Source organism: Panthera leo, chromosome A3 (assembly GCF_018350215.1).
Source record: "Panthera leo isolate Ple1 chromosome A3, P.leo_Ple1_pat1.1, whole genome shotgun sequence".
Taxonomy (NCBI): Eukaryota; Metazoa; Chordata; class Mammalia; order Carnivora; family Felidae; genus Panthera; species Panthera leo.
The window spans coordinates 1,416,268-1,427,592 of record NC_056681.1 but is presented as its reverse complement, the minus strand read 5'-3'; the positions used below and the strand labels follow the sequence as shown (position 1 = coordinate 1,427,592).

General features: G+C 68.2%; 1 protein-coding gene across 1 annotated transcript; it reads left to right on the top strand.

Moving 5' to 3' along the window:
* Positions 1 to 1,006: 1,006 nt before the first annotated feature.
* LOC122214812 (basic proline-rich protein-like) lies at positions 1,007 to 10,746 on the top strand (the record flags this gene model as incomplete). The annotated part of the gene is made up of 10 exons (XM_042930058.1): positions 1,007 to 1,355; positions 1,625 to 2,044; positions 2,274 to 2,740; positions 2,936 to 3,000; positions 3,059 to 3,304; positions 3,337 to 3,439; positions 7,860 to 7,921; positions 8,819 to 9,044; positions 9,982 to 10,149; positions 10,555 to 10,746. Coding segments are annotated over 10 exons (2,298 nt in total), but the record flags the coding sequence as incomplete, so codon positions are not given.
* Positions 10,747 to 11,325: the final 579 nt, after the last annotated feature.

Here is an 11,325-nt window from a genome sequence, read left to right as displayed (position 1 = left end):
ACCCGGGTGACCTCTGGCCCAGGCCGGCCGGGGAAGGGCATCCGGGGACACGGAGTGTCAAGGAGTCAACTAGCAGGGGCAGGTCTGGGGGGCAGAGTGCCCGGGGCCGAGCAGGCCCCCTCCCACCAACCAGGAGATGGGCCTTCGGGCTGGAGGCGAGGCTGGCGGAGTCACACTGGAGATCCCCCGGTGGTCCGGCCTGTGGCGAGGTGGGGACGAGAGGCTGGAGGGGCAGGTCCCGGGTCAGCCCCAGGAAGAGGTCTCACCGCCCGCGAGGGACAGCAGCTTCCATCAGAGAGGAGCACGGTTCCAATGTGCGGGATCCTGGGCGTGGGGCTGCCAGGGCCTGACCTTGTGGCCCACCCCCCCCACCCCTTCCCACCCCTTCCCACCCCCTCCCAACCCCTCCCACCCCCTCTCACCCCTTCCAACCCCTCCCATCCCTTCTCACCCCCTCCCACCCCTCCCACGCCCTCCCACCCCCTCTCACCACTTCCCACCCTTTCTATTCTTTCTCACCCCCTCTCACACCCTCCCACCACCTCTCAACCCTTGCCACCCCCCCCCACCCCTTCCCACCCCTTCCCACCCCCTCCCAACCCCTCCCACCCCCTCTCACCCCTTCCCACCCCTCCCATCCCTTCTCACCCCCTCCCACCCCTTCCCACCCCTCCCACCGCTTCCACCCCCCTCCCACCCCTCCAATCCCCTGTCACCCCCTCTGACCCCTTCCCACCCCCTCCCACCCATCCTGTCCCCTGTCACCCCTCCCACCCCTTCCCACCCCCTCCCATCTCTCCCCATCCCTTCTCACTCTCTCCCAACCCTCCCACCCCCTCACACCCCCTCCCACCCCTCCCATCCCTTCTCATCCCCTCCCACCCCTTCCCACAGCCTCCCACCCCTCCCATCCCTTCTCACCCCCTCCCACCCCTTCCCACCCCCTCCAACCCCTCCCCATCCCTTCTCACCCCCTTCCACCCCTCCCACCGCCTCCCACCCCCCCCCACCCCCACTCACCCCATCCCACCCCTCCCCATCCCTTCTAACCCCCTCCCACCCCTTCCCACCCCCTCCCACCCCTCCCCATCCCTTCTCACCCCCTTCCACCCCTCCCACCCCCCCTCCCACCCCTCACCCCCCCCCCCCCCCTCCCCCCCCTCCAATCCCTTCTCACCCCCCCCTCCCCCCCCCACCACCCCCCCCCCCCCCCCCCCCCCCCTCCCACCCCCTCCCACCCCTCCCACCCCTCCCCCCCCCCCCCCCACCCCTCCCACCCCTCCCACCCCTCCCACCCCCTCCCACCCCCCCTCCCACCCCCTCCCACCCCCTCCCACCCCCTCCCACCCCTCCCCATCCCTTCTCATCCCCTTCCAGCCCTCCCAACCCCTCCCGCCCCCCACCCCCTCCCGCCCCTCCCCACTCCCACCCCTCCCACCCCTCCCCATCCCTTCTCACCCCCTCCCACCCCCTCCCACCCCTTCCCACCCCCTCCCACCCCTCCCCATCCCTTCTCACCCCCTTCCACCCCTCCCACCCCTCCCACCCCCTCCCACCCCTCCCCATCCCTTCTCATCCCCTTCCAGCCCTCCCAACCCCTCCCGCCCCTCCCACCTCCTCCCACCCCCTCCCACCCCTCCCCATCCCTTCTCACCCCCTCCCACCCCCTCCCACCCCTTCCCACCCCCTCCCACCCCTCCCCATCCCTTCTCACCCCCTTCCACCCCTCCCACCCCTCCCACCCCTCCCACCCCCTCACCCCCTCCCACCCCCTCCCACCCCTTCCCCCCCCTCCCCCCCCCACCCCCCCCACCCCCTCCCACCCCTCCCCCCCCCCCCACCCACCCCTCCCACCCCTCCCCCCCTCCCACCCCCCCCCCCCCCCCCCCCCACCCCTTCCCACCCCTCCCACCCCCCTTCCCACCCCCTCTCACCCCCCCCCCCCTCCCACCCCCTCCCACCCCTCCCCCACCCCCCCCCCCCCCACCCCCCCCTCCCCCCCCCCCCCCCCCCCCCTCCCCCCACCCCCCCCCACCCCCACCCCTCCCTTCTCACCCTCTCCCACCCCTTCCCACCCCCTCCCACCGCCTCTCACCCCTTCCCACCCCCTCTCACCCCTTCCCACCCCCTCCCACCCCCTCCCACCCCCTCCCACCTCCTCCCACTCCCTCACACCCCCTCCCACCCCTCCCCATCCCTTCTCACCCTCTCCCACCCCTTCCCACCCCCTCCCACCCCCCCCCACCCCTCCCACGCCCTCCCACCCCCTCTCACCCCCCCACCCCCCCTCCCACCCCCCCCCCCCCCCCCCCCCCCCCCCCCCCCTCCCCCCCCTTCCCACTCCCACCCCCCCCCACCCCCTCCCAACTCCTCCCACCCCCTCTCACCCCTTCCAACCCCTCCCATCCTCCCTCCCACCCCCACCCACCCCCCCCCCCCCCTCTCCCACCCCCTCCCACCCCTCCCACCCCCTCCCACCCCCCCCACCCCCCCCCCCCTCCCACCCCTCCCACCCCCTCCCACCCCCACCCCTCCCACCCCCCCCCCCCCCTCCCACCCCTCCCCCCCCCCCACCCCTTCCCACCCCCTCCCACCCCTCCCGTCCCCCCCCCCCCCCCCCCCCCCCCCTCCCCCCCCCCCCTGTCACCCCTCCCACCCCTTCCCACCCCCTCCCCCCCTCCCCCCCCCCCCTCCCATCCCCCCCCCCTCCCACCCCTTCCCACAGCCTCCCACCCCTCCCATCCCTTCTCACCCCCTCCCACCCCTTCCCACCTCCTCCAACCCCTCCCCATCCCTTCTCACCCCTCCCACCCCTTCCCACCCCCTCCCACCCCCCATCCCTTCTCACCCCCTACCACCCCTCCCACCCCCTCCCACCCCTCCCCATCCCTTCTCATCCCCTTCCAGCCCTCCCAACCCCTCCCGCCCCTCCCACCCCCTCCCACCCCCTCCCACCCCCCCCCCCTCACCCCCTCCCCCCCCCCCTTACCCCCCCCCCCCCGACCCCTCCCCATCCCTTCTCACCCCCTTCCACCCCTCCCACCGCCTCCCACCCCATCCCACCCCCACCCCCCATCCCACCCCTCCCCATCCCTTCTCCCCCCCCCCCTTCCCACCCCCTCCCACCCCCTCCCCCCCCCCTCACCCCTTCCAACCCCCCCCATCCCTTCCCACCCCCTCCCACCCCTTCCCACCCCTTCCCACCCCCTCCCCCCCCTCCCACCCCCTCTCACCCCTTCCACCCCCTCCCACCCCCCCCCCCTCCCTCCCCCCCCCCCCCACCCCCTCCCACCCCCTCCCCCCCCTCCACATCCATTCCCACCCCCTCCCACCCCTCCCACCACCCCCCCCCCCTTCCCCCTCCCCCCCCCCCCCCCTCCCACCCCCTCCACCACCCCCTCCCACCCCTTCCCACCCCCTCCCACCACCTCTCACCCCTTCCATCCCTTCTCACCCCCTCCCACCCCCTCCCACCCCCTCCACATCCATTCCCCCCCCCTCCTACCCCTTCCCACCCCCCTCCCACCACCTCTCACCCCTTCCATTCCTTCTCACCCCCTCCCACCCCCTCCCACCCCTTCCCACCCCCTCCCACCACCTCTCACCCCTTCCATTCCTTCTCACCCCCTCCCACCCCCTCCCACCCCTTCCCACCCCCTCCCACCACCTCTCACCCCTTCCATTCCTTCTCACCCCCTCCCACCCCCTCCCACCCCCTCCACATCCATTCCCACCCCCTCCCACCCCTTCCCACCCCCTCCCACCACCTCTCACCCCTTCCATCCCTTCTCACCCCCTCCCACCCCCTCCCACCCCCACTCACCCCATCCCACCCCTCCCCATCCCTTCTCACCCCTTCCCACCCCTTCCCACCCCCTCCCACCGCCTCTCACCCCTTCCCACCTCCTCCCACCCCCTCACACCCCCTCCCACCCCTCCCCATCCCTTCTCACCCTCTCCCACCCCTTCCCACCTCCTCCCACCCCCTCACACCCCCTCCCACCCCTCCCCATCCCTTCTCACCCTCTCCCACCCCTTCCCACCCCCTCCCACCCCCTCCCACCCCCTCCCACCTCCTCCCACCCCTTCCCACCCCCTCACACCTCCTCCCGCCCCCTCACACCCCCTTCCCACCCCAGTGTTCCAAGATGGCAGCCTGGCTTCGGCATCTGGACCAAGAACCCAAAGAAGGAGTTGGGGCAGAGTGTGTCAGGGGGTCAGTCGAGTCCACACGCTCACACCCCACAGCGTGAACGGTGTCCCCTGGCCCCACTGCGTCCTGCCGGAGCCGTGTGGCCTCAAAGCTCCCAGCGGGCACGTCCTGTGCGGCAGAGATGAGTCCTGGGACCCAGGCCTGGAAGGGCAGGAGGAAGAACGGGGCGAGGGAAGATGGGGGGACGGTGGGGAGGGTGGCCCCTGTGCCCAGAGCCGCGTGTCCCCATCCGCAGGGGGGTGGAACTGCCCGTTTTACAGATGGGAAGACTGAGGATCCGACCGGCCCCACGGCGGCACGCTGGCAGGGACGAGTGTCATGAATCGAATGTTCTCATGCTGAGGGCCTGGCCCCCGTGGAGCGGTGGGGGGCTCGTCATGGGATTAACGTCCTCATGAGAGGGGACCCCGGAGCCCCCACCCTGCCCAGCACGTGAGGGCGTGACCAGAGGGAGGTCTGCTAACGAGGCGGGTCCTTACTGGGACGGCCACACGGCCCCCAGAGCTGGGGGCGATGTCTGTCGTTCTGGCAGGATTTCAGCCCTGGGCCCTGAGGGGGGTCCTGGTCCAGGGCACGGCCCCGCCCCCGTGCAGGGAGGGCCGGGCACAATTATCAGGTTTCGGTTCCGAGACGCCCCCGAAGGAAGCGGCCACACGCAGCACTGGGAATGCGGAAGCCGCCTGGTGTCCTGCCACGCGGGCCGTCCGAGTCCCCGTGGAAACCTCTACGGTTAACACGAGGTAACTGTGTGGACACGAGGTAAGTGTGTGGACACAGGATGAGGGAGAAAAGGCAGGACAGAGGCCCCAGGGGAACGGGGCCACCGTGGCCGGGGAGAGCCGCCTCCTGGCTGGATCCCCGGCGGACGCCCCACCGTCAGCCTCATTGGCCAGAGGCCTGGGCCGGGGACAGGCTGCCCACAGCACCGGTGCGAGGACCTCCCACGGGACACCTCCCTCCGAAGTGGGGGGGCTGCTGGGTCCCGAGCACCACGCCCACCCAGCCCTCCCCAAATTCCCGATGTGCAGCCTGGGGAGAGCCACCCCTTGGGGGAGGGCGGGAAGCAACCTGAGGGTGTAGACTCAACTCTGGGGCATACGTGTGCTCACATGTCCGTGTGCACGCGTGGCCGTGCCCCTGCACGCACATACACACGTTCACTTCTAGAGTGCTGACCCTGGGGCGGGGTTCCGATCCCTGCTCTGGCACTCACAGGTGGTTTGACCTTGAGCAAGGAATGTTGGCCCCTCTGCCTCAGTGTTCCCATCCGCAAATGGGGCCCGGATGGGGACCCGCCTCCCGGGGCGAGGAGAGGAAGAGCTGATCCGTCTGGGTGGAGCTCCAAAGATGCCCGGTCACCCCTGGTGGCTCCAGGACCCCAGGTGGCCCCTTTCTGATCTGGTCGGAGGCCAGTGGCCGTGCTGGCCGCTCCCTGGGGCACAGAGACGAGGTGTAGAGAGCAATTACTCTGATCATTTACGCTCAGATTTATTTTAATCGGCAGCACGTTAGAAACGCGCATCTGATGACCGTGTGACGCCTGTTCTGTGTATGATCCGCTGTCCTCTAAGGGCTGCTCCCGCGGCAATTACGTTCTGTGTTTAATTCACAGCGTGATCGGTACTGCACGTCGTGCGGGGCCGTCCCCAGGACCCCCCCAGGACCTCGCCCCCAGGAGTCACTCACGTGCACGGGAGCAACGCGAGGGGCATCGCCGCCCCCAGAAGTCACTCATCCAGAGCCTGGAGGTCCCCAGTCCCGTCCTCTGCTGGCCCCGTCTGGGCCCTGGCATCGTCACAACACCCACAGTAATGAAGACTGGTCTGTGTCTGTATTTGCCACCTTCCCAGGGAGGCTCAGAGCAGCACATGTGAGCCACTGCGGGCCCCGCAGCCCCGTCCGGAGCCAGCGGGCGGTCAAGCTAGGGCACACGGGCCGGTGGACCCCTCTTCTGTCCTAGCAACACGGATGGTGGTGATGGAGGGACGGGAGGGGCGGGTGGAGCCGGTGGGGCCGGAAGGGGGAAGGACCCGGCCGCTCTGCCCCTCCACCCCCCCCCTCAGCTACCCTGGCTCCCCAGAGACGGCTCGTGGGGGCACCTCCGCACACTGTCCCTTTGCGCTGCCCGCGGTGGCCTCACCCGTGGGGCGTCTCTCGTTTGGTCTGAAGGGGAGAGAGCGTGAACTCAGGGGCCGTGGGCCTGGGAGCACCTTGCGGGCGCCGTCCGCCCTCGAGCAACACGGGTGTGAACCGCGTGGGTCCACGGCACGCGGGACCTTACAGGGCGGCCCTGTGGGCGAACTGTCTTCTTTCTTTTCTTAGCGCATCCCTCCGTCTAGCTCACTTGGTGGGGAGAGTCCGACAACACACGCGGCACACCAAGCGTGAGTCCAGGGTCGCTGCTGCTGTGCACACGCTCCCGCCGGCGGAGGCCAGCGGCTGTTGCGGGGGGGGGGGTGTCAAAGCCGCACTTGGAGCGGCGGGCGGGCGGGCGCCCCGGCCAGGACGTGTTCAAGGGCAGACCGCGGGTTCCCGCTGCCTGGGCCTGCACCCGGCCCACCAGGGCGAGCGGCCGGCTCGCTGACCATCCAGCACCCGGCCCGGCCGGACGGTCCGCCCCTCAGGAAATAAACGCGTTCTTGCAGCGCCCCGGGCCCGGAGGGGCCAGGTAAAGCCGGTCATGGCCGCGGACGGCGGAGTCCTTGTCCTGAGAAACACCAGGGGCGTCGTTTAAAATGAAGGTTAGGGGCGCTGGGGGGGGGGCTCAGTGGGTTAAACGTCTGACTCCCGATCTCAGCTCAGGTCTCGGTCTCAGTTTGTGAATTTGAGCCCCGCGTTGGGCTCTGCGCGGGTGGTGGGGGGCCCGCTGGGGATTCTCTCCCTCCCTCTCTGCCCCTCCCCTGCTTGCGCTGTCTCTCTCTCTCTCTCCCCAAATCAACATTTAAATAAATATGTATATAAAATGAGGGTTGTATAATGAAGCTTGGGGGACGCCTGTCTGATCACAAGGAAATACCGCATGAAGGGTACATCTTGGCGAGGAGGGTCCTCCGGGCTTCTTCCTCCAAGATGCCCCTCCCCTCCACCCCTCCTCCTCCTCCTTCCTCTCCTCCACCCCTCCCCCACCCTCCCCTTCCCCTCTCCCTCCTCCTCCCTCCTCCCCTCCTCCCTCCCCCTCCCTTCCTCCTCTTCTCCCTTCTTCCCCCGCTCCTTCCCCTGCCCCACTTTGTCCCAGCTCCTTTCCTCTGCCCCAGGCTGCAGCTGCGGGCTCATAAGCGGGCAGCTGGCTTGTCCCCTTCCTGGCCACCTCTGACCTCTGACAACAGCACACACGCCGTGAGCAACAACCACTGAATTAAGACCAGAGCTGCGTAGGGGACGGGGCCCTTCAGGGTGGGGTGGGCGCCTCGCTTCGGAGAGCCCCCCGGGGCCATATGCCCAGGTATCTTGGCCACACGCATCTGGCAGAGCCACCTTTGTGTTTGGGGACAGGGGCTACTTCTGGAAAATGCCGAGTGTCTCCCTGTGAATCCAGCCCCAAGAGGAGCCTCCCGGGCTCAGGATGACAGGTGACGTCTAAATAGCTCTCCACTCGTTATCTCCAAGCACCAGATTAAACAAGCCTTTTCTCTTTCTCTCCTTGCAGCTGAGAAATGAGGCAGATGCCTCCCTGTTTACCAAGGACAACAGTCGACTGAGAGACGCACGGTTTGTCACTCTTCTGATGTCCCCAGTTGTGACTGAACGTCCTGTTCCACGGCTTCAGAATGAGGATCTCGGCTGGAGGTGGGGAGGGAGGTGGAAGATGTGTCCACCAGCTGGGGAGCGGCCCCCACTGCTGAGCCCCAGGCAGCTCTGACCCGGGCCCACCTCCCAACACCCAGGCAGGACCGGCCACAGACCCGGGATTTCTTGGCGTAAAGTCCACGGGTGGCTCAGTCGGTTGAGCGTCTGGCTCTTCTCGTTTTTAATTTTGTTTTTACCGTTTTATTTATTTATGACAGACAGAGAAAGAGCATAAGCAGGGGAGGGGCAGAGAGAGAGGGAGACGCAGAATCCGAAGCAGGCTCCAGGCCCCGAACTGTCAGCACAGAGCCCGACGCGGGGCTCGAACCCGTAAACCGCAACATCATGACCTGAGCCGAAGCCGGACGCTCCACCGACGGAGCCCCCCCAGGCCCCCTGAGCGTCTGACTCTTGATTTTGGCTCAGGTCGCGATCCCGGCAACGATCATGGGGTTGAGCCCCAAGCTGGGCTGCACGCTGAGCCTGTTTAAGATTCTCTCTCCCCCTCCCCCTCCCCCTCAAATTAAAAAATAATGTTATTATAAAAAATAAATAAACCTGAAAATCCTGTTCTAAGATATAAAGGAAAGGGCCACTGTAAGACTTAGCAGTCATTTACCTTTCAGTCTGAATTAGTACCGGCTATTTCACCAGCAGATTTGGATGACGTGGGGGAGGGCAGAGGGTGGCAGGGTACATGCGGCCACAGAGGAGGGGCAGGTGGAAAGGGTGCCAGCTGTAAGAAAAGCCCCCAAAGCGAGCTAGGAACCTCTGAAGGCAAAAGTCTTCATTCTCCCCCCTAACTGGGCCCGGCCTCAGGCTCAGCCTCCCAGTGCTCCGAAGGTCCCTGAGGATGGCTGAGGGCCAGGCTGCCGCGTGGGAGCCTCGGTGCCGTGAGCGGACGCCCCCGGGCCCGGAGCCGCCGCTGAGCACAGAGCCGCGGGCAACGCAGCGAGGCCCCCGCCACACGGGGTACATGCTGACGCCTACCGAGGGGGGGGCTGCGGAGGGGGGCACCGTGGGCGTCGGGGGGCCCGTGCAGAACGTGAGTTTGAGCCGACACCTGGGGAGGAGGCGGCAGGCGGGGGCGGAGGGGGGTGTGTGGAGACGGCCCAGGGCCCAGCCGGCTGGAGACGGCGGCCCTCCACCACCCACACCGTGAGCCGGGCGCGGGCGGGCGGGGGGCGGCCCCGGACCCACGGGCAGACCCTCCCTCGGGACCCCGGGTAGGGGCAACCTCTCTAGGCGGACTCCACGCCCCAGGGGCAGGGCCGGGCCTCAGCCACATGCCCCCGAGGACCTGCAAGCCAAAGTGCCCAGCGGAGCGGAGAAGCCTCCGGCGTCTCGGGTGCCGGGCTGGCGGGGCAGGCGGGTTATCGTTTCCTGAGAAAGCCCCGTGAGCACACATCTCAGCATGAAACCCACCTGTCCAGGAGTTTGGAAAATCAGAGTCACCGAAGTTTGTTTCCCATTAAGACCCCGCTGTCCTTCCCTCTTGCAAGACAGTCCTTGAGGTCCAGTCCGGGCAGGCTGGAGGCCCCCGCCCTTCCCGCAGGGACAGAGCCTGGCCATCAAAGAACCAACCGTCACCTCTCCCTCCCGGAACCGTGGACTGGCCTTGACTCGCGCCTGCCGAAGGGACGTGTGGGGGCAGCCGGGGCCCGAAGGGACGTGTGGGGACGGGCGGGACGCACACACGGCGTCTTCCTTTTCCTTTCATTGTCACGTCGTCACAGGAGGGTTCGTGGAGAAGCCAGAACAGGGCAGACGCCATCCCGGGCACAGAGGACACCAGCCACGCGGACAGACAGGCAGACGCTCAGGGCCTCCTGAGGTGGACAGCAGACGGTCAGAGGGGGGACGTGGCAGAGGGGACCCCGCCCCCACCCGAGCTCAGCGGTCACTCTCGAGAAGTGTCTCCATCCCACACCTTCCCCTCCTATGGGGCCCAGTCCTTTCCAAAGACTTCCTGCTGGTCTTAGACCCCCAGGACTTTCCAGAAAGTCCTAGAAAACCTTGGAAAGTCTCAGGCTGATGAAGGGGAGTGGACGCTGGCCCGGCTCGGGAACCCCTATTGTGTTCCAAACAGAGGTGGCCCGCACATCGGTGCCCCCACACCTGTGTCCACCGCGCTGGCCCTCGCTGCTCAGGTGACGGCACCGTGCATGCCAGGCGGGGGGACCCTGTGGCCAAGGGAGGGGTGGAGCTGAAGGAAGGCCGCCTGGTGACCGTGGAGCCGACGCCTCACCGGTGCGGGGCTCAGGGGACGTTTCCACGGGCGCCCTGGGCAAAGCAGGTGTCACGTGTGCCTCACCTGCCCCGTCTGCCCCCAGCCCTGCTTCCTGGTGTCCTGCCCCCATACTCCCCGCGTGTGCTCCCGCCCCACGTCTGTCTCGGGGGGGGACCCAGGCGTCTCCCCGGCGCCCCCAGATCTCATCAGTTCCCCCCACGTTTCCCACAGGGTGGCACGGAGCCCAGGAGAGGCTGCGACCTGCGGGCAAGGCAGGAATGGCCCCCAGGCCGCCTGCCTCTGTCCCCTCCTCTGCCTGGGGAAGGCTTTGCAGGAGCAGCAGGAACCCCGACGAGAAGGGAGCAGGGGCAGCGGGTCCGCTGCAAACGCGCCCCGGCTCGCGGCCCAGAGGCCCCTGCGCTGCCTCCCTGCCCCTGTGACTCTGCGTCATTACTCGGGGCTCACCTCTCCTTCCACGGCCTTCGTTCAGGCAGGAGACGCCTCCGTGGACCCCTGAGCGGAAAGGAGGCGCCCGCCCGGCTCCCGGCTCGGCGACTCAACAGCGGGCAGAGAGGACTGCCCTTCAATAGACAGTTTTATTCGACCCCAGACGTGGTTCTGCTAAGTGTGTAGAAACGCGAGGACGGTGCCCCTCGCCGGCCTCCCTGACCTGCAACGCGCTTCGTGCCCTGGCTTGGCCTCTTCCCCCAAATTCCCTTATTAGCGTTTTCTGACAAAGTCAGACACTCCTTGTCAGTGTGCGGGCGGGTCAGGAAGGGGGTGGACTGTTGGCCTCGGGGTGACTCCCCTTAGCTTACTGAGGGGAGACCGCGGGGGGTGGGGGGGGCTGACCGCCCGGTGCCACCAGGTCGCAGAGGACGGGCCCCGGGAGGACGGCGCCCCGCAGGCCCAGGGAGGACAGGGCCCCGCGGAGAGACCGGGACCGGGCTGCTCGGGGGCTCAGGTGGACGCCGAGGGCAGGGCTGCTGGTGAACTGGGGAGGACATAGCACTGGGAGCCTCCAACTGTATTTTCTCAGAAGCGTGTTTTTCTCGAGTGACCGGGCTGTGTAGGCAAGTCAGTCGGAGACGGTGAC